Source organism: Trachinotus anak, unplaced genomic scaffold, assembly GCF_046630095.1.
Source record: "Trachinotus anak isolate AG129_WGS33_773 ecotype Australia unplaced genomic scaffold, CSIRO_AGI_Tana_v1 ptg000001l, whole genome shotgun sequence".
Taxonomy (NCBI): Eukaryota; Metazoa; Chordata; class Actinopteri; order Carangiformes; family Carangidae; genus Trachinotus; species Trachinotus anak.
The window spans coordinates 5,407,051-5,433,561 of NW_027273852.1; the positions used below are offsets into that span (position 1 = coordinate 5,407,051).

General features: G+C 40.6%; 3 protein-coding genes across 4 annotated transcripts; 2 read left to right on the top strand and 1 right to left on the bottom strand.

Moving 5' to 3' along the window:
• Positions 1-276: 276 nt before the first annotated feature.
• septin10 (septin 10) lies at positions 277-9,824 on the bottom strand. 2 transcript variants are annotated; one of them, XM_071506406.1, is made up of 10 exons: positions 9,667-9,824; positions 8,382-8,496; positions 7,772-7,967; positions 7,395-7,581; positions 4,800-4,961; positions 4,469-4,565; positions 3,930-4,098; positions 3,593-3,725; positions 2,922-3,100; positions 277-2,426 (listed from the first exon to the last, which is right to left on the bottom strand). In XM_071506406.1, exons 1-10 carry the CDS (start codon positions 9,694-9,696, stop codon positions 2,411-2,413), a joined length of 1,284 nt encoding a protein of 427 aa, XP_071362507.1. In that variant the 5' UTR covers positions 9,697-9,824; the 3' UTR covers positions 277-2,410. The 2 variants fall into 2 exon arrangements, with proteins under 2 accessions (XP_071362507.1, XP_071362586.1); XM_071506485.1 differs by lacking the exons at positions 7,395-7,581; positions 7,772-7,967; positions 8,382-8,496; positions 9,667-9,824 and adding an exon at positions 7,154-7,287.
• On the top strand, positions 9,776-16,363 carry sowahca (sosondowah ankyrin repeat domain family Ca). Its single transcript, XM_071506288.1, has 4 exons — positions 9,776-11,243; positions 11,743-12,116; positions 12,977-13,366; positions 13,895-16,363. The coding sequence occupies exons 1-4, from the start codon at positions 10,895-10,897 to the stop codon at positions 14,360-14,362; spliced, it is 1,581 nt and encodes a 526-aa protein (XP_071362389.1). The 5' UTR covers positions 9,776-10,894; the 3' UTR covers positions 14,363-16,363.
• A 1,849-nt stretch (positions 16,364-18,212) lies between these two features.
• akap17a (A kinase (PRKA) anchor protein 17A) lies at positions 18,213-26,060 on the top strand. Its single transcript, XM_071506592.1, has 7 exons — positions 18,213-18,350; positions 19,241-19,588; positions 19,932-20,150; positions 20,647-20,859; positions 21,929-22,077; positions 22,675-22,915; positions 23,724-26,060. Exons 2-7 carry the CDS (start codon positions 19,262-19,264, stop codon positions 24,630-24,632), a joined length of 2,058 nt encoding a protein of 685 aa, XP_071362693.1. The 5' UTR covers positions 18,213-18,350; positions 19,241-19,261; the 3' UTR covers positions 24,633-26,060.
• Positions 26,061-26,511: the final 451 nt, after the last annotated feature.

Below are 26,511 nucleotides of genomic sequence, written 5' to 3' on the forward strand. Positions count from 1 at the left end.
CCCATGAACCGCCATGTCCCCAGTTTGTATCTGGCCGGGGACCTTTGCTGTGTCACTTCCCGTCTCGCTCTCTCTCTCCCCTAATTTCCTGTCACCTCTCTAACTGTAAGGTGTCCCCAGAACACAATAAGAGAAACAGATTTCTCTTCATTAGGACCTAGATCAGGAGTATTGTGAGCAGAAGATGCTGTGGTGAAATCTACAGTTGTGTTAAATATTTTTGCACTGATCGACAGTTGGTAGCATAGATGTGAGATCAACAAACAGACAAGAGTGTGTCATGACAAAAATACAAAGATTTATTTAGAAAGAAGGACAAAAGCTCCCAAATAACACTGTTTATTCCTTAAATACATGTGTAGTACAAATGGGTCTCAGACAGGCTTTACTCCATTAGGCATCAGTGTGTTTCCCTGGATGTCCAAGTGGATAGTGTGTAAGCTCCACACAGGTAAGGCACTAACACATCTTAAGCACTAGTGTGAATATAAAGTGGCAGCGTTTGTGAGTAAGTGTTGGTTCAGAAATCACACTTGTACTGAAAACCAGCATGATAGTGTCATGGTTTACTCTGTACTGTAAAAGGCTACGAGGTGTGAAACCCTGTCTAATCATGACACCAGGGAGAAGTGAATATAAAAAATGCTTAAAATATTGTCACAAATGCATCTCCCCCCTCTTCCTTTACTCCCTCAGCAAACACTGACTTGACATGATGCTTTTTTTTTTTTTGCTGTAAGTCAGCTCTTTTCAGACAGACTGGTTTGCCAAACTTCAACTGTTAGTGTCAGCAGGAAAAATAGGGGAGCAAGTAAAACACAGTATATATAAATATATGCTGTAACATGTACCTAATCCAAAACCAAGCCTCGGCTTCACCCTCCAAGAAACCTTTGACTGGACGGGGGAAGTTCAACATGCAGAAGTGAATCAACAACAAGAGTATCAGTGTGACTCCTGCAGGTTTTAGTAATGCTGGTGTGCTCATATTAAAGGCTTTTAGCATCAAGAAGGTGCGGGAAAAAAAGCAGACATAATACAGAAAAAGGATAAGGAATTATAATGCCCTGTGACCATGCTTATGACAAATAATGAATGCACTAGATCAAGCTTCAGAAATGATCACAGATACTGCTTAGGCCTTTACAGACATGGATTCTGTAACATTTGTATTTAGCTCCATATATGTTCTTATATTAATAGCACATTTAGCCTTTCAAACATGTCTGCAATATGGCTGCATATGCTGGAAGGCTCATACTATATCCCTTCTCACCGCAGGAACATCACTGCTAGAGAACAGTGATTAAATGGAAAAATAGTAAGGTGATGGATTTTATTATTTTAGATTAGATATTGTTCTCTAGCTTTATGAGTGCTTGATGTGCCCTGCTTCCCACTACTGAAATCAACCCTGTAGATCGCCTGATGAATTTTCTCGTATCAATTCTGCTGCTTATTTCATACAAAAGGGCAAAGGGCAGTGCCAAAATATAGTTTAAATTACATATTGTATCCAAACATGTTGCTGGAGTTTCCTGGTATATATGGCTGGTATGGCTGAAAGCAGAAAAGTTAGGTCTCATGATTATTGTGTTTTTTTGTTCTCCTTTTGCCCAGTTATGAAAAGATACTTATATTATAGTTACTTGTTAGTTACTTTTGTTTATTTAAAAAATAAAAGAATGTAACCTCTTGTAGCTTTAACATGAAATCAATCAAATTACAACTTGAGCTGGATGCGTTATGTCAATTTTACTAGGTTCTATATGGACAGTCTGCTAACGCTACTTTTTTGAAAAAGTCTTGGGCATTTGAAGAATTCAGACTTTGAGACCAATATGTGAAACCCCTGGCAAGTTTACCTCATGAAGTACATGTCTGCAAGGGGCTGCATAATAAATTACAAGTACATTATACATTATTTGGAAGGTCACAAGACTGGTTTGCAGCATTATAAAGGAGGATTCCTTTATGATACAGTAAAGATATGGCAGACATAAAATGTGATTGATAAACTGTATTATTGGTACCTATCAATGTCTGTGTGCAGCATCTAGTGAGGAGTCTGTGAGGATCAATCCACTGGGGTGTCCTCAGTCTGAGTGAAGAGGGAGGTATATGAAAATAAATGTTTTATATAAAAATGAAAGGATAAATATAAAATATTACACAAAGAGGTATAAAACCCACAAAGGAAATTAAAAATACAATTGAGGAAAGTGTACACAGGGTTCTTGGGTACAGTCATTACACTTTGGCACATAATCAAACTCACACTTGCACACACAGCTGGTTTGTGTGGGGTTTTCCTGGTTAGTGTTTGAGACTGGCCACAAAGGGCTGGAAAGGATGTGGACAGAATGCCACTGGTTATACTGGTCATAGTGGAGTCTGCTTCACTGAGTCTTCACATAAAGCCAGAACTAAAAGAGAGACCAAGACAGAGACATATGTACATCAGTGACTTGAGAATTGATTTTACAGCAGAGAAAACATACATCACATACTATTGTTGAATTTGACATAAATCACAGGTACCTTTTTATCCTCTTAAATCTTTAACCTATATAACCTTTTTCCATTTCATTATTCAGTCATTTATGTTATGTTCTTCTTCTGTCCTTGTTTATACTGTCAAAAACTAGAGAAAAAAAACATTCTCACGATCAATATTTGATTGAGTCTGAAACTGCAAAATGTTAATTATTAATAAGCAGTTACCACAAGTGGAATCAAATGCACTAACCCACCACATGTTGTTTTCTTTGTTGCCCCATGTCAATTTACCCAGCAAAAGGGAATACATGTGCAAGTAATGACTCAGAAAATTTAATTTCACCATCACAACCAACAGATGTGAAAAGGATTATGAATATTTATATAAAATAGAAGCATCAAATTTCAGAGAAGCCTCTTACTTCTTGCGGTCCTTGTCCTTCTTGCCATTGGCGGTGAGACTCTGGGCCTGCAGGAGCTGAGCAGCAGCTCGTCTCTTTGTGAAGGAGCTCTGATCCTCATCCAGGAGTCTCTTCTTTTCCTCCAAGGCTGCTTTCTCATCTGCATGGAGGCGCTTCAGCTGCTCAAAACGGCTCTGCAGCTGAAACACACACATTGCCAGGGAACAAGGTTAAGATAATTTCAAGGATGGCATCAACGGAGAACAAATTACCATTTCATTCCAGTATCATAGTGGGGTTGCTCTCTCACACTAAATCCAAATTTGATATGAAATGCCAAAAAAATGTTACGTTTCTTGCAGCAGAAATATTGTTTTTATTTAGATTTTATCCAGTAAAAGAAAATAACATTATGAAACTTAAATGTTCTTTAGTTTGCTGATGACCTCAGAAATAAAAAAGAAAGACTGTTGGTAAAATCATCTATGTTTGAATATATTTTAAAATAAAATGAGAACAAATTACTACCTTCAGTAGGAACTAAATAAAGAGTTAATTACACAGGGCTAACACAAAGATTTGGCTAAATGTAACAGAACGGCTTTGTGGTTTCCAAAATAATATCAGTCTGACAAAATCAATTCAGTAGCTCACACCTCATGGGCCTGATGCACATCTAGCATGTTTCTTACCTCTCTCTCAGCCTCCTTCAGCTCAGACTCCTTCTCCTTCACCCTCTGCACAAACATCTGCCTCATTTCATCCTCTCTCTTCTGCAGCTCCACCAGGAACTCCTGACGCTTGGCCTCGTAAGTCTGCTGCAAACTGTGTGCATGCATGCACACACACACACACACACACACACACACACACACACACACACACACACACACACACACACACACACACACACACACACACACACACATATATATAAATAGACACATACACACACAGAAAAATTCTATGTCATGTCAGTTGTATGTTTTTCTTTGTACAGATGAAGGTGTTTGAGAGTTGGCAGCTCACCTGACAGGTTTGCACTCTGGGTCTGTGTCTTTGAATCCCATTTCCTCCAATTTGCAGCGTCTATACAGCTCATAGTGGCGAGTGTGTGTCTGCTCTCTCAGGTCCTCCATGTTCACACAGATGAGCATCTCTCTCAGCTTCACAAAGTCGCAGTGATTCTCGTTCTCCACTGACACACACATCAAATAGACATTAGACAAGTTATATGGTTGTCCCTCTGGATCTTTTTATGTCAAGCTAGAAAAGCCTTTGAAACAGAATTTAAACCAGGATGGGACAGACAGACACAGGGATGACAGATTTTACTGTAGGCTGGCAGCTGCTTAAAGTAGGACAGGTCAAGTTTTTACACGGTAAGCCCACTGAACAGGAATGTACTGATTTCAAAATTAAATCACACTGTGTAGAGCTCTTTCTTGCAACTGTAAAAAAATGGTCTGAAGGGATTAATAGATCCATCTAGTCCACTACATCAATTAACAACAAGATCTTTGTAATGCTAGCCAAGTTGTGCAGAAGCACACAGTGATCCATCTTACCTTGTACAACGCCCCAAGGATACTGACGAGCCTTAACCATCTTATTGCCAACGGAGACTTCCTCTGTGCTGCCTACTACAGCAAATGGCAAATGACCCTACAAAACCAGACACAGTATGAAACTAGACTGCAAAAACAAATATATAACATAGTGAGATTCACACTACTACTACTAAAAAAATAATAATATTGTACATCTGTAAGACTGATGACTGTGAACAAGAAAATGCACAAAAGCAACCTCAACCTATAGACCCTGGTGAGAAAACTGTGGGAGACACTCTAGCACTTTGAGATGTCTTCAAAAACGTGTATGTGTGTTTCTTCTTACGTTCATAGTAGTGTTGACTTTGGCCACGGTCTCGTCATCCAGGGGGAACTGGTAGATCTGGACGCCGTTGCTGACCAACTCACTCATGATTTTGATCTTGAACTTATGCAGCTCGCTCTTACTGATGGTGTCAGCTTTGGCAATCACTGGGATAATGTTCACCTACAGCAAGAGAGGACACACATTCATTAACACATTTTTCCTCCTCAGCTATTATTATCTACTACTTATATCTACAAGCTTAAAAAAGACACACACAACCAACATAATAACTAATTTATAATTGTTATAACTAAATGACAAACAATATTCTGGCTACAAAAATTAAGAAGAGGTGACACTAGACACTACGGCTAATGAATTCAAGGGAGCACCAAGGTCACTGTATTTTAATTCTGCAGGTAGGGAGGTTGAAATGAGTCACTCTGCTTGAAATGGTTCGATGGCAGCAAGGGGTAAGACAAAGAAACCACTGAATTTTCTCCAAATTTCACTTTATTACAACTTAGGTCTTATCATGAGCCCCTTTTAAACAGAGATACTGCTATACTACTGTTAAGAAGACCCTTCATTATGCTGATTTTCCTTTTTTTACACTGAACCAAACAAAGCTGGAATATTGCCAGCCCAGTCTGTGATTTTAGATAGTATGCCAGTGTCCTCAGAGGTTGTACTGAGAGAACACAGAACACAAGAGTTGGCATCTTTCCTGCCACAGACTTTTTCTTTGATTTGGCACTGTGACTACCCCTACTGTCGGCTTAAAGGCTGAACAACAATGTCCAAGAATGTTTGTACATTTCTTATACAACAGCAAGGTGCAAACAAAGGTGCTATATTCCTGCCTTGAACAGCCTGTATAAAAAAGGGCTGTAGATACAATAGAGCATCTTTTCCATTTGTTATGAGAAATCACAGCCACTAATTTCACCAATACCAAAAATTATATAATATCATATCATAATGTAGTCATAATGGTGTCGCCACAAGTGTATTGAAAGTAGTTTTGTATGAAACAGTTTGTTAAGAGAGAATGGGTAAGGCTTACCTCCCTAAACTTAGAACTAAGCTAGTAACTGGGCTAATACAAGCTAATCTGACCGACATACCATGAAACTGCATGCAGAAACATTAAAAAGGCACCAATTAGTCTGACTCTTGCAAAGTACAAACAACAGTACAATTCAACAAGAACTTTGACTATTCCAGCAGTATTTGTTTCCATTTCTTTTTTAAGATGTTTCTTATATAAACCAAGTTTATTGATATTATTTCTGGCCCAGCAGCCCACCCTGCTCTCCAGGTCATCCCACATTCCTGTCGGTTCGTCATGTTGTCGTACCAGAGAGAGAGGCCTGGAATGAGCTGCTGTCACTAGACAAGCTTCTGGGCCAGACCACACACCCGTACACACATACAGAATACACAGTGATCCCAGCAGGGAAAACAAAACAATGCTAGTAGATCTGTTCCAACAGCTGTCTGAGTGATGGACTGTCTCTCTGTCAATCCTGCACATTCAACAAATGGCTCTTTCTGTTTGTATCTGTACAGTGACACAAAAGGACAACTCGAGTGTGTGTCCGTGAAGTGATTACAGCATTCCACTGCTTTTTCTACTCTATTCACACGCAAATCCGGGGCTACTGACACTCCAAAGTAGTGAAATCACACAAACACACAAAGAAACACAAAGTCACTGCACACAGAGAGCATGGGAAAGTTTCTGACCACTTCAAGAGTGATGGGAGGGGTTTTAGCCAGTTGGACAGTGAACCACTCCCAACAGTCAGACAAAAAACACACAGGAATAGCCACAGCACAGCCCCAGATTCAGAACCTGCTGTCGCGCATACACATCAGTTTATAATCAATTTTTTATGCAATGCTCACATACACCTTGGTGTTCTTCAGAATACCCACAATGAAATGAATAAGTATTGCAATCCAAACATTACAATGTGGCAATTTAAAAAATCATGTGACACTACACGTCAGTCATCAAGCCAAGCAATTATGATTCATTTGTTTCTGGAATCTTGATTTACAGCTCTTATGAATGAATGAGTTAACAAAGGAGTTACACACAGAACAAGTTTCAGAAACTAATCCTAACTAATCTCCACAATGGAGGGAAACAGTTTTGGTATACTTTTATGAGCCAATATTTTATATAAATAAATGAGCTAAACAGTTTATTCTTGATCTTGGAAACAGTAGTTGACAGAGAAGCTTCCACTCAAGGTCCACTTATTTGCTTGTTCTAGATCTTTTGATACAATCATCTGTGTCAACTGCTGTTTTCTAGATCAAGCATAAACTGTTTAACTCACTTCTTAACCTAATATACTTACTGTATGAAACAACTTGCACAGTATATTTGTTGATGTGGCAGTAAAATGAGCCATTTGTCATTTCTTGATATTCCTCGAAGAATTCAAAAAATGTCATGATTATCCTTGTCTGGGACTTCCAAAATGCTGCTTTAGAAATCCTACAAAAAAAGGGAATTATAAAAATCCACCTGATATATTATACAACACTGGTCTGACCCTTTAGCACACACACCCACACACACAGTGGTCCTTCGCCTACCTTGCTGTCTAGTTTCTTCATAGTGACCAGGTCCAAGGATTTGAGAGAATGACCTGAGGGGGAGATGAAGTAAAGGCAGGCATGGACTCGCGAGTCATGGTAGTTGTGTAGAGAGCGCTTGATTTTTAGTTCTTCCTGCAGATAACTCTCAAACTGCCTGTCGATGTAGTCTACCACCGGCTGATAGCTACAGGGAAGACAGAGAAGGCTGATCAGTGACGTGAGTGAACAAAAATTTGTTCACAAAGGTTGTAAATATTAAATGGGATGTTTACCTAAATACTCATTCTTAAACACATTCACTCTTGACAACACCCAAACTCTCTTAAAGACACTTTAAGACTCTTATTCACTGCCACACACTCTCCTTCTCTCACCTCTCTTGTTTGTTCATTTGGTCTCCGAAGCCCACAGTGTTGACCACAGTGAGGCGTAGTCTGACATTGCTCTCCTGCAGGTCGTAGGTTTGGGCCCGCAGCTTCACCTGAGGCTCAAAGTGGGATGACTCAAAGTTCTCGAAGTTGGTATTAAACAGAGTGTCCATCAGAGTAGACTTGCCAATACCGGTCTCACCTAGAGCCAGGAAAGGATGTGACACAATTTTTAATTCTTAAACTTCATGGCTGAGATGCAATATTGTACAGTAAGCATCAACAATCCTATAAAAAAAAATAAAAAAAAAATCGAATAACCCTTAAACTTTAGCAGTGGATAACAGTGGATATCAAGGATTTTTACCACAGATTTGAACCAGCATCTGCCTTATCACAGCACTGCTGCTATAACTTCATATCAACTACTAACACAAAGCCACATTCACCAGACTGATACTAAGTTGTCCAGCATTACCACTGTGGTCAGAATGCATTCAAACTAAGGTGCAACAGGAAAAGAGTTTTAAAATCGGACAGCAATTCAGAATTAATATTAGCATAATGTTACAATGTGTGTGTGTATCTGTGTTGGAGTTGTATAATGTGTATGTACCAATGCAGAGAATATTGAAGCAGAAGCCTTGGCAGATGGACTTGTTGACAAGCTGATCTGGAAGGCTGTCAAAGCCCACATGGCCTGCCAAGGACAGGGGCCGGACTCCTTTATCCTGAGGAAGAAATCACACAATCAGATCATTCTCAGGATGCTGCAGCTATTTTCTTCACAAAATAAGAACATTTATTACCCCAAGGAAGTGAGATCATTACAGCAGCCAATAATAGAATGAAAACTTTTATTCACTTACATCCAGTGAGCATTGTCATAGGGGGTAATTCTGTGGGTGACTGACATACCACTTTCATACATTAAAATTCTGTTTCAGGGATACACACTAACCCATATTAAGATATCAACTTAAACTATTCTCACACAATTACTGTTCGATACATTACCTTTGAGCATGCACATCTCGATTTCTTAGAAATTTGACAGCTTTGTGATTTTTTGGAGTGCTACATTTACAAGTCTCTCTTCACATCCAATATAAAAGATATAAAACCACGCTCTAAAAGTTGTAAGTCCGTATCCCACCCACTCAGACAGATACATAGGAAAACACTTCTGATTCATCTTCCTAAAACTTTGCTTTTCCGTTCTCATCATCTGACCTTTCCCTGTCTGAACTTACTACAAACCAAGAGTATCGGTAGAGTCTGGTATAAAATTACTCATGACAGATCTCCAACTTTTGATAGTTGTACTCAATAATGTTCACGCAGGTTTCAGCAACGTGTTTATCTCTGGTCAAATGTCGTGGTTGGAGTACGTGACCACCAAATTTCATTCAAAAACTTAGCGATTTAGTGGCGCTTATCGAGCTAGCTTCATAGCTAGCGTTACCTAAAAATCTTACTAGTATTGCGTAACTTAGCTACAATTTTGGCAATTTCAGTGTCGCTATCTGCAGCACAGGAGTCTTCAACCGTGAAGCACACAACTATTTTCAGAAACTTTTGACTACTGGATGGCTAGCGTAGTGTTAGCCGGTTGGTGCCCCCCGCGGGTGTATTTTGGTGAAAGTTGCAATACAAAATACCTGTATAGTATTTGAAAATCAAAGTTAAGAGACCCGCTTGACATTCTTGATATATGTCGACGTCGCTGTCAGGTTTAACCTAAACCAAACCAAACTAAAATAAACTAAACTAACACTAACTTGAAAGACAAAAACTAGTCCTCAGGCTAGCGGGAGCTAACATAATGGTAGCCCTGGACACTCCCTGCTCAACTGTCAAGAACACTGTCATTTGTCAATACAAGGAAGATAAATACTAACCGGCTGCCGAGCAACATCCGAAGAAGCCATAGTTTTAGACAGAAGTTAATACCCAAGATAGTTTCACAAAAAAATACAACAAAACTAACTAATGACCGACGGCTTTTTTTTTTTTTTTTGGAATCCTGGTCAGTACCGCCTCACAGCGTTTACCGTCGACAACTGGACAGACTACACCACCCACAAAAACATAGGAATGAGGTGAAATATTTAGTTTATAAATTTGCCTTAAAACTAACATTCTGTAAAATGCGGCAAACTGTAAGTCTATTTCGAACACCTATCACTTTCAAGGAGCAAAACATACTGCAACTGTGGGAAACTGTAGTCAAACAATATTAATTTACTGTATTAATACATCTCACCCCCCCCCCCTTTTTTTGTATAATGGTACGGCGCAACATGATTTTCTCAGTCGCTTCCATAGTATGTTATGGACTGTCAGAAAAAAATTGTAAATCCAAACTCTGCACAACTATGCAGCTATTCCCGATGTTGATGATGTTAGAAGTGAGTTTTGACCTTAGAAAATTCTCAAGCAATACGAAGAATTTTGAGAATAATTTTAAAAGTATTTTGTTTGGCCTGTTCGGTTAAAATTGAAAGAAAAAAAATCCAAATCTCACTCAGGTTTTAGGATAAAATATGTATTTAAGAAGACTGGCTACTATAAATACACCATTCTGTGTAAATTAAGTATTTCTGTAACTACTTTCTCACTCATTTGATTGAAGTTTCCACGGGCTTTAGCGCATTTGTTGTGTGTCTGTTGACCATTAACAGAGAATGATGTTGACCTACAAGATTGCCATGGTTTGTCTAGAAAAAACAGACAATCACCGGATTTTAGTAAGCTATTGCGGTATATTTACACTTCTTTCTCACGTCATCGGGCCTAAATTGAGACTTTAAATAAACCCACACAAACAAACAAAAAAACACAATACTTTTACTACATGATCTATTTTACGAATTGTCGAAAGTCTGACTTTACGAGGTGCACAGGAACGCAGCATGATTTTTGCTGCGGTGAGCTGTTTGCTCTGTCGTTTCAGCGACTTGCGACCCCTATCTGCCGGAGCCCGACACAGGTCTTCACCATGGAGGAGAGGAGGAGGCCGGACAAGAAGATGCTGTCATCCGTTGCCACCGACCCCAGTCATGGAGTGATTTTGAAACGTCTCTGTGCAGCTTGATTATCCTGTGCGCTGTGTTTGGGCCGTGCAGGATGATGATGGCGTCCCAATGCACGGAGCAAGCCGTGCAGGAGTTCCTGATGGAGAGGGGAGGGAGGGTCCAACAGATGGAGCTGATCGATCATTTCCTATCGGGTCTGGGAGAAAATGACCAGTCGAAGGAAGCAGTGGATCGCGATGTGCTGAAACGCATTGTGGACAACGTGGGTTTCGTGAAGGTGGAAAACGGTGTGAAATTTGTGTGTTTGAATGGTGAAGGCGGCGCGGGGTCGGTGATGCGTGTGGACGTGGACGGCTACGACCAAGCGGAGTGCAATGGCAATATCAAGGAGACAGTGGATAACAGTGTCAACGGCAACCCTGACAACGGTGACCAAACAGGTGAGGGAGATGCACCATTTGTGCAAATTTAATTTTATATTATTCTTTGTTTTGCCCGTGATTGATCTGCTTATACTTTAGTAAATTGGTTACTGCATGTCTTTACACATCCAACCAACGTTATATTTAGGTGTAACTGTATGTTTTTATCATTTGCTAATTTGGTAAGGTTGTACTGTCTCCTAACCAGATGATGAACACTATCAAGAGTCAGGGTTCTGCCATTGCTCTGTATAGATTTAGACTAAAGCTTCCAAACTCCCAGGATTATGCTCTTCAACTGTGGCCTCTTTAATGCCAAAGATGTATATTTATACCAAAAAAAAAAAAGATATAACAGATCAGGATAATAATAAAGAGAGAGTATGTGTATACTCATGCAAGATGTAATGGAGTTCATGCAACAACCTGTTCAATTCTGCAACATGTAGTCAACAACCGCATCTTACAGTATCAGAGCTGAATGGCAATGACAAAAACATGTTCAATGATTTCACAGGAGTACCCGGCCAACTTCCTGCAGGCCTGGACAATAACAAGCAGTCAAATGGCAATGAACAACCTGCAACCGCCTCCCAGAGTAAGGCCAACACAGGGACACCTAGCTCTGGTGGAGGAGGGGAGGTGAAGCTGAGGGACAGGAGGAGGCGAGAGTCAGCCCCAGTTATTGGGATGCCAGATATGGACCAGGCTCACCCTGGATGGCAAGTGAGAGGGGCACGTAGGGTGTCCAAAGGCTCCCAGCGTGCCATGCTGTCCAGCTGCCTATCTGAAGACAGCGCCTTGGAGGGGCTGGACCCTGTTGGAGACATTAACACGCCCAAGGGAAGTCGCAGGAACTTCATAGAGCTGATGATGAGTAGCTCTCCTCAGGTATGATGCTGTGTTTCCCAGGCAAAAAAAGCTTCAGAGTAGATTATCATTGTTATAAGTCATAATTTATTTAGCTTTTCAAAGCTACAGGGCATAGCGGTTAGAACAAGTAACAATCTAAGCTTGTAAGAAAGTCTGTTTATAAATGTATGGGCCTCTTAAAATCAACTGATTCAGATGTAACAGAAAAATGCTGCTGCACTGCTTTGATTGTTTGAAACTTTGAACAGTGTTATACTTTTGGCCACACCTAAAGCTGTGACATGGCAGGTGTGTCCCCTTTGGGTGTGCACCAAAAACCTGAATAGCACACGGCTGTCCATAGATGAAACTGAGCAGGTTCCCCTGCCTTCGCTATAGCGTAAGTGGCAGCATGACCCAGAGCGCAGGCTTTGATAGCAGATGGAAAACAAAACACCATTTGGGGCGTGATCATGAATGTAATATGCATGACGCGTAATTCCACAGCAACAGTACTCTGTCTTATGTAACTGGGTGATTTGACACGGTGATGTAACATAGCTTGTCGTAACTCTTGAGCAGGTTGACCTATAAGCTTCTTTTGCTGATCATCAGAAGGCAACAAAACTGACAATTTGATTTGTTGATACTCAAAGATGTCTTCATACAATTAACAGTAATTGAATGCTTTATTGTGATGAACATTTGTGGTCAGGGCCCTGACGTCAGGCCTACTTTTGTTTATCCGGTCTTTCAAAACTGTTATATATGGTGCTACTGAGATCCTGTGAAGCAATGCTTTAGAAAGGTATTGGTAAAACAGCTTTCTTAAAGAACTACTGTATTATCTGGTGAAATACAAAACAATTGATTTCTCTCTCCTGTTCTTCCTTTTGCAGGTTCGGAGGTCTCTGATCAACCGTGGCTCACGCCTTCGGGACTCGGTGAGGAGTGATGGCGATTCAGCATCACTCCTCTCCTCAGCCACTGATGAAGACTGTGCCTCAGTGACCCTGGACCCACTAGAGCACGAGTGGATGCTGTGCGCCTCTGACGGCCTATGGGAAAGCCTGCAGCCCCTGCTAGCTGTCGAACCCAGCCTAGTGGCCAAGAGAGACTTTGTTACTGGCTTTACCTGCCTCCACTGGGCGGCCAAGCAGGGCAAAGCTGAGCTGCTCTCCCAGCTGCTGGCCTTCGCCAAGGAGAACGCCATACCTGTGAATGTAAATGTGAGATCGAGTGCTGGATACACACCGCTACACCTGGCTGCCATGCATGGACACACACAGGTGAGTTACTGCAGCAGTGGTGGTGGTGGGGTGTCATGTGCTCTCTGAAGCAGCATATAATTATCTAAAGCCAGTCCGCCCCAGCCAGAATCATTAGAGGTCTTCAACATGTAAACAATCCAGAAAAAGAAAGAACAAACTTAATTTGTATTAACTGTTGTTTTTTCACTTGCGATTAACTTAATCCCAAACACATCCCACTGAAAAGATGTTCCTAATAGTGAAGGTGACAGTCTGACAACCTGAAAATCTTCACTAACATTAAGAAATTAGGATGTCTGGTGGTGCAATTTGTGTCTACTTTGTGCTTTTGGTTGCAAAAAGGGATCCAAATATCTACGCAGACATGGCCCAATGTCAATATGCTTGATTAATCATGAGACACATTTTCATATAATATATTTTTCAGCAGATTTTAGCAGATTTACAGTATTTCAAATCTTAGCCAGTAAGGCACCAGTAAATTCCTTGTGAAGATTTCAGTATCTGAGTTTCCCATGTATGAATCTGATGTGCTGTGATTGACAGGTGGTTCGTGTGTTGCTGTCCGACTGGGAAGCCGACCCTGAGGCTCGAGACTACAGCGGGAGGCGAGCCATCCAGTACCTTCCCCCACCACTGGTTGCTGACCTGCAGGAGGAGGGAGTGGTCACCTCACCGGGGGCCGAGTCAGACAGCGAAAACGCGAATGGCAGCAGCGGGGGAGGTGGGCGTGGCTGGAGGTTTCCTAGAGTCCTCCAGGGCAATCTCAACCCATTGCGGCTACTGAATCCACCAGCTGAGGCAGCAGAGGAGGCAGTCGGGACAGGAAAGACCAAAGGGGGCATGCAGAGGAAGTCGTCTCTGAGCCGGCTCAACGCCAGGCTGCACCGAGGGCGCCACCGAGCCCAGATCATCCACAGTGCCTCCTTTAGGGACACAGGTGAGGTGGGAAGAGGAGAGGAGCTCCCCAGCAGTCCTCTCCGAACCCGACCACTGTCCAACCTGTTTGGATGAAATTACACCAGCGATACAGATATTTAAACCAGTTTGACATGTTTTACAGGATAAAGTTTACTCACCTTAATAAGCTGACAGGTCCGACATTTTTATGACCAAAATTAAAAGTACACATCTTAATATATGCTGTCAAGCTGTTTTTAAAGTTTTATTATTACAGGATTTTAAATGAATAACTACAAATATGTTTTTCTATTTCTATATATAACTTATTTTTGTTCCTATTGCAGTTGTTAGGCTTTTGTTGACCACTAACTGGAGGACACGTAGATTGTTTTTTTTTTTTTGTTTTTTTTTTTTGCTGCGACATTGATTTTTATTGATTGAAAACTGAACTACTGCTCTTTGAATTGCTTTTATGTGTTAATGGACTTTTCTATATATTTTTAGGCTCTGTTTTAGAGCAGGTAGCCAATATTACACCAGTTGTAGTTTAATACCTTACACTATCACAGTGTTCACGTAAAGGCAAAAGAAACAGCAAAACTGTATTTAGTTTTCACTTAAGTTTTCACTCACAGTGGCGAGGGATTTGAGAATAGCACTTGGTTTGACTCCACACAGTTGTTACAAAATCATGTCATTGTTTGCAGAGTAAAGTAATATATTTGTAGGACTTATTTTCTTCATTTCAACCTCCTTAGATTGGTTGGTGCTGATTTTTTAGTATATTTCTGTAATGTGAATGAATCCTTTTTTAATTTTCAAGTAGCAGATTTTAATATTCAAACTGCTGTAACCACTGAATTCTCGTCTGTCTAAACAACCATGTACAGTCGTCATGTTTGCACTTGTCACTTTGAAGGTGGTCGGCGATAATGGGAGGAAATTGCTTAAACTAAAACCACGACAGCTGTTTTTGGTCCCAGGTCTTACTTACATTTTAACATTGTATACACAGTTTAAGTGGGTGACCAAATTGTTACACATTTAGATGTATAATCTACTGCATAAATAAAAGTATAAATGAGACAATGTAATTTTCTATACCTTTTCATTTACGTTGATCCACAGTTGTTAAAAGTTGGCTGGTTTCACTGATAGGGGAATATTTCGAGGCTGTCATGGCTTTAGTCAGATCCAATTACTTATAGAAAGACACTGATCAGTACCACTGTTTCAAAGGGTGGAAGCACAGGGAAAGCTGGCAATGTTTATATACCTTTTTCCACTGACCATAATGTACCTCAAATCTACTGAGACTGGTTTACTTATTGTTACCTTCTTTGTGGGGGAGTTTAAGTGGTATGAGTCTCTGAAGGTCAGTTGCTGCGTCTCACAGTGTTAACAGATATGTAATTCCGTATCTTTGACTATTTTCATTCCAAAAAATATTCTGAATAATTGCACAGATTCACTGTTTCATGCAGAATTCAATCAATCCCCAGAGAACAGAGACATAATGTGAATTAGAATTGGACCACCACAGACATGGACACCCAGCATGGTGCTGATCAGTTTTGCAGTAAATATGCAATCAAACAAACTGCATCATATGATATTGATTTTAAAGTCTATATTGCCCACATGTGTCGGTCTAACTTTGCATGTACACAGTCACCTGCTCATTAATCATATCTGTTCATCTGTGAATATTGAAGAGTCTAGATCAGAATATGCTGTATGATTAGCTGAGGAGCACATTGACTTTTTGACTTTTTTCCCCAAATATGTGAACCGTACTTACTCAATGACACATCCTAGGTTTCATGAATGTTCCTTTTGTAGCATTTGTACTCAAATCATAGGGCTTCATGTAATTGTATGGATGACACATTTTGGATGTGGAAATGTATTATACAGATGTACTTTGACATCACTTTTTCATCTGCATGAATAGGGGAAATGTAGATGCTGTGCACTGTTAATTTTTATGTCTTCTTTGTGAAATACTGTGAAGTTGTTATGTGGTGTGAAAACACTATTGTCACTGTCATTTTTCTCTTTGTGTCTCATCTTTCAATATGATAAAGCAATAATTATTTGCATAAAATTAGACTCAGTGGTCTGTTCAGTTCAAATGTTCAAATCAATGCTCAGTTAGTAGACTTTTTTCTAGTTTTATTCTTATACTGATATCCACTATTTATAAATTATCATTGTAATGTCAGAATAGCAAATCAAACATGAACACTGGTGTGTCATCCAATGCATTAAAGCCCCAAATGAAGCACACTACTTCATCTGCCATTCCTGCTGACACCAAGGGATTGTCCCTGTCTGGTGGTGCTGAATAATTGATGATCTGATGACCCTCTGTGCCAGCTTTAATCCAGCATTTACAGCATGTCCACGGCTTCCTGTCCACAAGCTGCCTGTGTAACACCAGACCCAATATATTCACAGCCAGTCCGCATACTGCACCTGTTGTGTGCCTGTGTGTGCGTGTGTGTGTGTGTGCGTGTGCATGTGTGCATGCACTTCTATTGTTACATGGACCAAACGTCCTCTAAAGATTGAAAGTGAGTCTACACTGGTCTAGTTTGGGGATAAATGTTGTTAGGGTTAGGATCTAAAACGTAACATATAATGCCAATTTAGAATAATTTAAAGTGCAGACATCAGTTTTATCTGTATATTGCGAATGATAAGAGGTGACACAGGACAAGTTATGGTAGTTATGATTTTGTTTTTTCTATTATATGTAGTTGAGCCTGTTATCCATGCCATGCCACTGGGGATAAATGCAAAAGGCAGAGGATGTTGACATTCATGGTACGTTACAAGTCAATGTACTCAGTGCCTGTGACTGGATAGATAACTACAACTCTGACAATCCTCTTGTGGCAGTGATGCTCCAGCTTCATGTCTGGGCTTGTTCTGTATTTCATGTTTACCAGATCAAATCAACCATATAAAATCAGGATTACATATAAATGGTCATAACATACTACGCATGTGTTGCTTGTGTAAATGTAAATGCTGTAGATTCATAGTCTGCTCTTTTGATGTTCTTTGATCGCTGTTATTTGCCCTCCTCTACAAGGCAAAAAAAGATTTATAGAGGTCAGCGAAGGGATGATTTTTCCTCGGCCTGTGTATTCCAGAGTTGCCTTAGGCAGCCTATCTGTTAGATGACTGCTGATCTGGACAGAGCAGAGAGGCTGTCTGACTGCAGCTACTGACCTACATACACAGCGGAGGGGCTAATGCCTATTATGTAAATTCCTCTGCCATCTTTTCAGAGAAACTGTGCCAACTTTTTTGCCTGGAGCCTCCACTGTTGGACTAATCCATGTCCAGTCTATCTGCATCTCTCTCACCCCAAATAGTTACCACAGTGATGATGACATTCACACAAAGCCTAACTTGTGACTGACTGTGCCAAGTAGGCATGAAGTTAGTGACAAATGTGCATTGTCGGTTGTTCTTTTGCCGTTAGAGATTTTGTTTTATTGTTTTACAACACTGAATCAAAGTAGATTTATTGTGTCTCTTTGATGATAATCAACAGAAGAGAGCATTTAAAGCCGAAGTGAAAACAGATCTCTATAAAGTGATATGAATATGATTTTTTACCTAATAGTAATACACAGATGATTTACATTTAAATAATTATGTGACCCTAAAACTAACTGCCTGATGATTTGGGTGTGTCATATCAGATGGGATGAATAGTTAAGCAATCCCGTGCTTTTTATTTCAATTAAATTTAGTTAATTCTGTATAAATCTTTGTCAGAAAGCCACATGCCCACATGATTCAATGTTGTCAAACAAACAAACAAACAAACTAAAAACACAAATAATAATTTTTGTCATATTCTTATTTCCTACTTTTTCTTGTACAAATCGTTCCACGTGGTGTCACTGTTCTGAAATAACGCCACGACAGTGCTGCTGTTTTGAAGGTCAAAGTTCACAGCATGCGGAAGTGGCATGTAGTTGGTTTTTTTCTATTATTTCTCCGGCACTGTTTGGGTCTCTGTAAACCAATACAATAAGCTTGTTGGTTTTTTTTGTACCAGGAGGCTAACTTCTGTTAGGTAGGTGTTGGTTACGTTTGTTGTGAAGCCTGACGTTAGTATAACAGTATGTAAAAGGAGTCGGACGTTGTTTGAGAGCTGAACCGATAGAGTTACACAGCAATTCAAGCTAACTAGCGTGCAACTAGCTGAAAATGGCCCTAACGTTAGCTGTTGTTATTCACCAAAACACTCACTTTTGTAACGTTTTATCCAGTGTGCTCTATGAATTATTGACATTGTTTTTTTGTTTCACTTAACAGTCCTTGAGCTTATCCCCCACCAGGATCTAATGCTAGCTAAAGTGTACAGCTAACGCTACGCGTTTAACGTTGCGGCCAGAGTTTGGTGGCGTTTGTTAACAGCGGCTCAACATGAACAACATAACTCCTTTAAAGCCATGTCAGCAACTAGCTAACTCAATTGTGTAAAGCTTGAAGGTTTTGTGAGACAAAGCACTCGCTAAAGTTAGATGTCAGAAAAACAAATCTGTCGATAGTTCTCTAGCTTACATTTTCTGTATAAATTAAATTATCAGGCGAACCAAACACTTAGGTTTGAAGGTTATATGCGGTAGTCTGATTTAGATGTGTCACAAATATATAAGGGTGAGGCGGGGTGTGATATTTATTTTTTTAACGATGTTAATTCATATTGCAGGCCTGTGCGTTTGCAACAGTGCAGCACATCGATTTTTTTAATTGTTGAGCCTGGCATGGGGATACCTCCACAGGATAGCGCAGCATATGGACAGTTTGAATCATAACCTTGAATGTTTAATCCACTATTTCTGCTCACACTTTTAATATACTGGAACGAGAACGCAGAAAAATAGTCCACTAATTCAGGGTTATTTCTGGAACAGAAAACATGTGTTATCAGTCTTAACTGTCTCTTCACACTTCCTACAGCTTCCTCATCGATCTGCAACAATGACCACCATCGTCCATGATACTACAGAGGCAGTGTGCCTCTCTGCAGAGTACAACCTGTACCTCAAGCCCATTGCCAAAATGACTGTCAGTGTGGCTCTGCCCCAGCTCAAGCTCCCAGGCAAGAGCATCTCTAACTGGGAAGTAATGGAGAGGGTAAAGGCTATGGTAGCTCCAGAGCAGTTTTCAGCGCTGAGAATCTCCAAGAGCACCATGGACTTCATCCGCTTTGAGGGAGAGGTGGAAAACAAGACAGTGGTCAAGAGTCTGCTGAGTCGTCTGGATGGGAAGAGCATCAAACTCAGTGGATTTACTGATGTACTGAAGGTAAGGCTGACACTATAGTGAAGCTTTTCAGGTTATGTTGCTGGTTGCAGGATCTTTAATCAGTACTTCCTTTGTTATTTTGGAGGTTGTAGTTTGTGCTGAAGTTGAGTTGCACAGTGTTACACTAACAAGTGCTAATATTTTTCCCATCTCATTTATATCAATGAGAGACTAAGTATTGAAAACACCCCTGAGTGTGATGCAGTACACTTAAACAGAATCACAAACTGCAGCCTCAATAATAACGGGGCTGTTGTATTTGACTGCATTAGATTTAGCTAGGTTTCCCTGACAAACTGGAAACTGAATGTACAACAATGCCTCTCTCCCTTTCTTTTTTCAGGTACGTGCAGTAGAGAATAAGGTGGACTTCCCTACACGTCATGACTGGGACTCATTTTTCCGCGACGCCAAGGACATGAATGAGACACTGCCAGGAGAGAGACCTGACACTATCCACCTGGAGGGGCTTCCTTGCCGCTGGTTCAGCCAGAAGGACAGCCAGCTCCCAGACCGGCCCTCTGAAGAGGTCCTCATTGCTGTCTTCCAGACCTTTGGCAAGGTGGTACATATTTCTGTTCATGCATTTCACACTAGGCAGTAGGACACACCTGTTGTAATGCACGCTCCACTGAAGACATACCACGTGGGACATTACTGAAGGACCTATTCTTAATTTTTTGGGCCCATTAACTTGGCATAGACAAGGATGGTTTTACAGTATCTCTATATAAACCTTGTAATAACTATAGGTTTTTTGGAGCACTGACCCTTACTCTAAATGGCATTCTGAGGGGGTGTAAAATCATTGCTATAATCCCCCCTCGAAATGGTCAATTCTGCATGTATTGAATTTTGTAATAAGTGGAAGTTAATAAAGATTGTTCTGCTCAATAAATTAAATTCAAAGAGATAACTGTGATTGTATGCATTATATTTTAGGGATTGACTGAGAACACTTACATAGACACCCGAGTTAAATATTGCAAGAAATGTCCTAAATCACCAAAAAGATAACATTATTTAATTTTGTAAATATGCCACTGTTTTAATTGTAGGTGCGAAATGTTGACATCCCCATGCTGGACCCATACAGAGAGGAAATGCTGGACAAGAACTTCAATACATTCAGCTTTGGGGGCCATCTGAACTTTGAAGCTTATGTCCAGTACCAGGAATATTGTGGCTTCACCAAGGCCATGGACACTCTGCGCAGCATGAAGCTGATGCTCAAAGGAGATGATGGAAAGGCAGTGGCTTGCAACATCAAGGTACCACAGGCTCCTTTAGTTGTATAGCACTGTACTATGGCATGTTAATGGCAATGGCAAGACCACAGTGAGAGGCATTTGGTCCCCCCATTATTTGACTGCTCCTCTCAGAACTTAGGCTGTTTGGGGTAAATTGATGTCCACTCTGCTAAAAGCTTCCCATTAATGGATGGTTATCCAGGTTCAGTCCGAGAGACACAAATGGATCAGCACAAACTTGAAACTCAAGAGTTTAATTCATCATTAAGGTGTATATAGAGACTTCTCTTTTGTGTGTAGGGCCACCAGTGACTTGCAACTGAAATTTTGCTTGTGTTGTGTATTGTGTTGCTCAGAGTTACAGAGCAGCTTTAAGACCTTTTAGTGGAATGAGAATTGAATCTGCATCGTCATTCTTTCCAAGGTAATGAGGGCAGTGGAGAGCAAGGTCTCTTAATCCACAGAATAAAGCCTCACTGTGAAATCTAAATTAGGGTTGAAGAAGTAAAGGAGGGTCTCTCTATAAAAGAAGTGAGACACAAAATAAGATATTGTAGGATGGTTCTGTTGTTAAGTCACATAAATACAGAAAGAGAGAGCATCTTATATTTTCAGCCGCTCTTGTCGGAACATGAGTTTTATCTTGCTTGCATATGACATAAACCAGTCTGATCAGCATTGTACTGAGTCATTTTTACCCAAGGCACTGTGGTAATTAACAGCAACTATCATTACATTATCCAACTGCATACTGTTGATTACAATATCAATATGATGCTGCTGTAATTAACATTTTCTACCATCTGTTCTTCATTGGAAGAAATGATCTTCCATGCCAGAATTTCCCAAAACCCTTTAGAGCACCCATTTGTAGGAGTTGTTTTACTCTCCACTGTGACAAGACAGTTGAGACTTTTTACTGCTATACCACAAGACAGATTTGTTAAAGCAGCAATAAGTTAATAGATGCCCAAACGCTGATAGGGTTTTTGAAAGAGCGATTCCTCTAAAAAACCAAGATAATTTTGTGCTTTACCCTATGTACACAATAAAAATACTTTGTTTCTGTGTATATTTGTGTTTTGTCCAGGTGACTTTTGACACGAGCAAGCACCTAAGTGAGTCAGCTCTGAAGAGGAGGAGCCTAGAGAGAATGAAATTACAGGAGCTAGAGAGGCAGAGAGAGGAGCAGAAACGACGGGAGAAGGAAGAGGAAGAGCGCCGTAAAGAGGAGGAGAGGTATGATGGAAGACAAAAGAGCAATGGAAGGCTTGTTTATAATAAATAAGAGCCCCGAGTGTGAAACAGCACTGACCTCAAACACATGGTATTGTAATGAAGTGTCATTCACCTTAGCTAGCAGATCGCAAATATTAGAAAATACAGTTTAACTCACACTTTCGCTCATGAACATGACTGAACAGTTTTTTTTCCTGAAATTTACAGTGTGTCTCACTATAAAGTGCGTGGTGTCTCTTTGGTAGAGAAAATGACTCTCTTAAAGGGAGTAATATTCAAGTTGAGATAAAAATAAAAATAATGTACAATAAATTGCAATCCCTTCACACAGACTTTTTCTCATCTGCTATAAACTACCTTTCAATGAGAGGCTTAGTATGAGGAGCATTAAGTGAGTGTTTGGGTATTCATCATCAGTATGATGAAAGGAACAATTTAGTAGATCAATTTGTTATCATTGCTGGAGTAGAAATATTAATTCAGAACTGTACTCAGTACTGAGAAGAGAAGTAATGCATTACTATGTAGTGCTATTAGACAAGAATAAGAATGGAAATACCAGCAGATATTCACAGATGTCAAACTAACCTTTTTCAGGAAGCAAAAGGAGCAGGAAGAGGAGGAGAAGGAGAGGAGGAAGGAGGAGAGGCTGCGGAAACGAGAGCAGAAGCTTCGGGAGAGAGAGCAAAGGAGGAACCTGAAGAGGGTGAGGCGACAGCAGGAGGAGGAGCAGAAGAAGCTGCAGATGAAGATTGCAATGGAGGAGAGGAGGCTACTGCTGGCTCAGCGCAACCTGGAATCTATACGGCTCATCGCTGAGCTCCTGGCGAGGGCAAAGGTACGACATGCACACAAGAAAAAATACACCTCCATATGGTAATACACTTCTGATTGTGATACGAGTATTTATTGGATATTTTAATACGTATACTTGCATGTTTGCATTATACTTGCCAACACTGTACCAGACAATTTTTTAAACCAAATGTGAAAGACACACACACACACACACACACAGAGTGCACTGGAAAAATACTGCCCTGCACCTGTTAAATTATTGACATAATATAATTATAGCCTACGCTGGGTTTATGCTATGATCATACAGTACATGTGGCCTCCACTCTCTCCACATGCAGCTGCTAAAATGGTAAAAAATATAATATTTACATTTTTTCATGTCTGTGTCATATTAAGATACAACCTAGATATTGAAACTATAGTGAAAGGCTGCTCTAACCTGTTAATGTGTGCTGAAATGAACTTCAGTTTTTGTCTGATTGTCTGAGATTTTACAAGTGAAGTGCTTTAGAGGTGCTGGTAGGTGGTTTTGGTAACTTTGGAGAGAACTTGGTTGTATTGGTTTTCTTAACTGAATATTGCTTTATGTATAGCTTGTGTACTTTGCCGAAAATTAATTTGATGACATTGTAATGTATCATATTGACTGAGAGTAAGGTAGAGCAGTGCTTTGTCATGACTAACTTAGATTTCGGAGATGATGGTGCTAATAGCAAAATATTTAGGAACATTAATCTTCAGCTTGCACAAGATAAACTGACAAACTTCACAGGATTTTATTTAAGTTCTTTTTAATCTTATTGTTTCTTTTATCTGAACCTATATCGCTGCCTTCTCCTCCACAGGCCCTGAAGCAGCAGCAACAGGAGAAAGAGAGGGCTCAACGCGAGGAGCAGGAAAGGCAGGAGCAGGCGCGACAGGAGGAGGAATTAGCCCGCCTTCAGCAGCTGGAGGCCTGCCGACGCAAGCAGGAGGAGGAGCTCCGGAGGGTGGAGGTGGAGAAGGAGCGAGCACTGGAGCTCCAGCGCCGAGAGAAGGAGCTAAGAGAGAGACTGCTTTGCAACCTGTTGAAGAAGAGTGACGGAAGAACAACAAAATCTCCAGACACACGGGAACAGGCTGGCGCTGTAACCCCTGAGGAGGCCTCTGTTCCTGGTGGCACTGATGTGATGTTGGGAGTACTGGGCCAGATGAATGGAGTGAAGGCAGCTGAGAGCAAAGAGAAACAAATGTCCAAATCTACCGCACAAGCCCACGTTTCAGGGAAAAACAGAGCAATGGCGGAGAGGAGAGGAGGGGATGACAGGAAGAAAGGCCGGGAGGGAAGGAGGGAAGAGGTGGTGAGGAGCAGACATAGCAGGGAGCAAGCGAGGGAGCAGGACCACTCCAACAGAGAGAGGAGCTCCCACAGCAGAGGGAGGAGGAGGCGCTCCCACAGCCACAGCAGGAGGAGAAGGAGCTCCAGCCACCATAGGAGGAGCTCCAGTCATTACAGGAGGAGCTACAGTCACTATGGCAGCAGGAGACACAGCCATAGCAGCAGGAGCACAAGCTCAAGTAGAGACAGGAGCAGGAGCAGCAGTGGGAAGAGTTACAGTAGGGGGAGGAGTCACAGACATAGTCACCGCAGACACAGCAGAGGCAGCTCCAGGAGCAGCAATAAAAGTAGAGAGAGAAGGAGTCACAGCCATTACAGCCGAAGATACAGGAGACACAGCAACAGTAGAGACAGGAGCCACTCCAGACGACGCTAAACTCAGTACAATCTGTTTATTCATTCATACTTTTAGATGTTTTTGGTCCCTTAATTAAGTCATGAGGCAAATTTACTATTTGGTTTCCCTAGAAAGTCATTCTGTGTGAGAAAGATACTGTATCACTCATTTGGAGTGAAGGCCACTAAAACACAGCTCTGAAAATTACAATAACAAGAATAAACATAATTGGATTTAGTGGTTCAGATTTAGTGATCACTACATACACTAATCACTGATACTCATTGTATTGGCAGTGAGAACACAGATGAGCCTGTTACCTTTATTTTCTCCACTTTGTCATTTTGCATGAATAACAGTGAGCTAGAGAAAGAGCCTGACTTCAGACAGTAAAACACAGCATCATGTACCGATGTGTAATCAGAATGAAGCTTCAAACACTTTGACATCAAGCCTCCAAAAAGCACCTGAACTCCTCCTCACGGCTGCTGCGGTAGAAGACCTTAAGTGGACTAATGGACTGTAAAGAAAAGACTGGCTGCTGTTCTGGTACAAATGTGAAGTTTCCACAGACTATAAGACTCATACCTCTGTGTTTATGCCGACTGGTAGACATACTGGTGTCATTGCCATGTGTTAGCTGCCTAAAATATTTCTTGATATACTGCTTCAGTATTGGCTGTGTTGCTGTTAAGCAGCTCAGAAATACACAGAACTACAACAATGGACAGCATTTTTATGTTCACATAGTTTCAGTTAAGAAAGGCTGATTTCTTTTAGTTTTGTTTTTAATTTCTGAATGTGTGGAGGAATTGTTTTGTTGGAAAGGAAAGAATGATGAGTTTTGTGAAGACTGGGGCTGTGTCCGAAATCACTCGCTATTTTATTTATTTGGAGGACTACATTGATCCTCTACCACTGTACGTTCGCATTCTGATTGCGTAAATGTATCTACTATGTGGTGCCCATTTTATCGGGAGTCATGAATGAGGGAGAGATTTCAGACACAGCCTTAACACTTCATTAATGAAGATGGCCTCATGACATACTGGACCTGACTCAGCAGGAAGTGTACTCCCTTCTTCCTTGGTCATATGTGACTTGTGAAAACAAGTGATGGATTTGAGACCACTCTAGTTTGTCAAGTTTGGAACAAAGTTTAATTATTGTTCAGCTTCTGGGATTCAATTTGAACTCGCACAGTACCAAGTACAATGGGATGTCAGGATGTAACTCCTGCTTTCATGCTCACGTTGTAGTACCGAATACATTTCTTGAGCCTTGCTGTACAGACTGTTCTTGATGCCGAATTTAAGCTTGAGAGAAGTCAGTCTTAGTTTTGTTGACATTTCTACTTTGACATGGTTACTTGTCATAGCAAAACCCATTTGTTCTGTATGCTGTATGCTCATGACCTACTGGAGCATGTCTTGCACACACGGTTAAAATAAAAATCCAAGCTGAAAATGTTAGAAAAGATCGTTTTCTTTCAGTTGATGAAAATGTACTTTGCAGTTTTGTTGCTTTAATGTTCTACTTTTAAATTTCTTATGTTCCACTGTGATTAACAAAATTTTAATTCTTTGTCAAAAGTGATTATTGTCTGTTTTTTTTTTTTTAAAAAAAACACCCCTGCATGATTTTATGCTGTTGGAACCACAATTTGAGCAATTTACTGTATGTCCATGTTTTTCTCTTTCTCTCTATATATAAACTTATTTCCCCAAAGCCTTGATCAAAGTGACAACTTGCCCAACTTTAATCTGAATCCAGTCTGTACATCACTGGTTTAATGAACTGAATGAACTGTGTGGATGAAAAATTAATAGTCAAACTTATGAGTGTCTGTAATCTCATCAAGGCATGTGATGCAACAGGCTGTGCCATTAGGTTTGATACTACCATTAGTCTCTCAGCA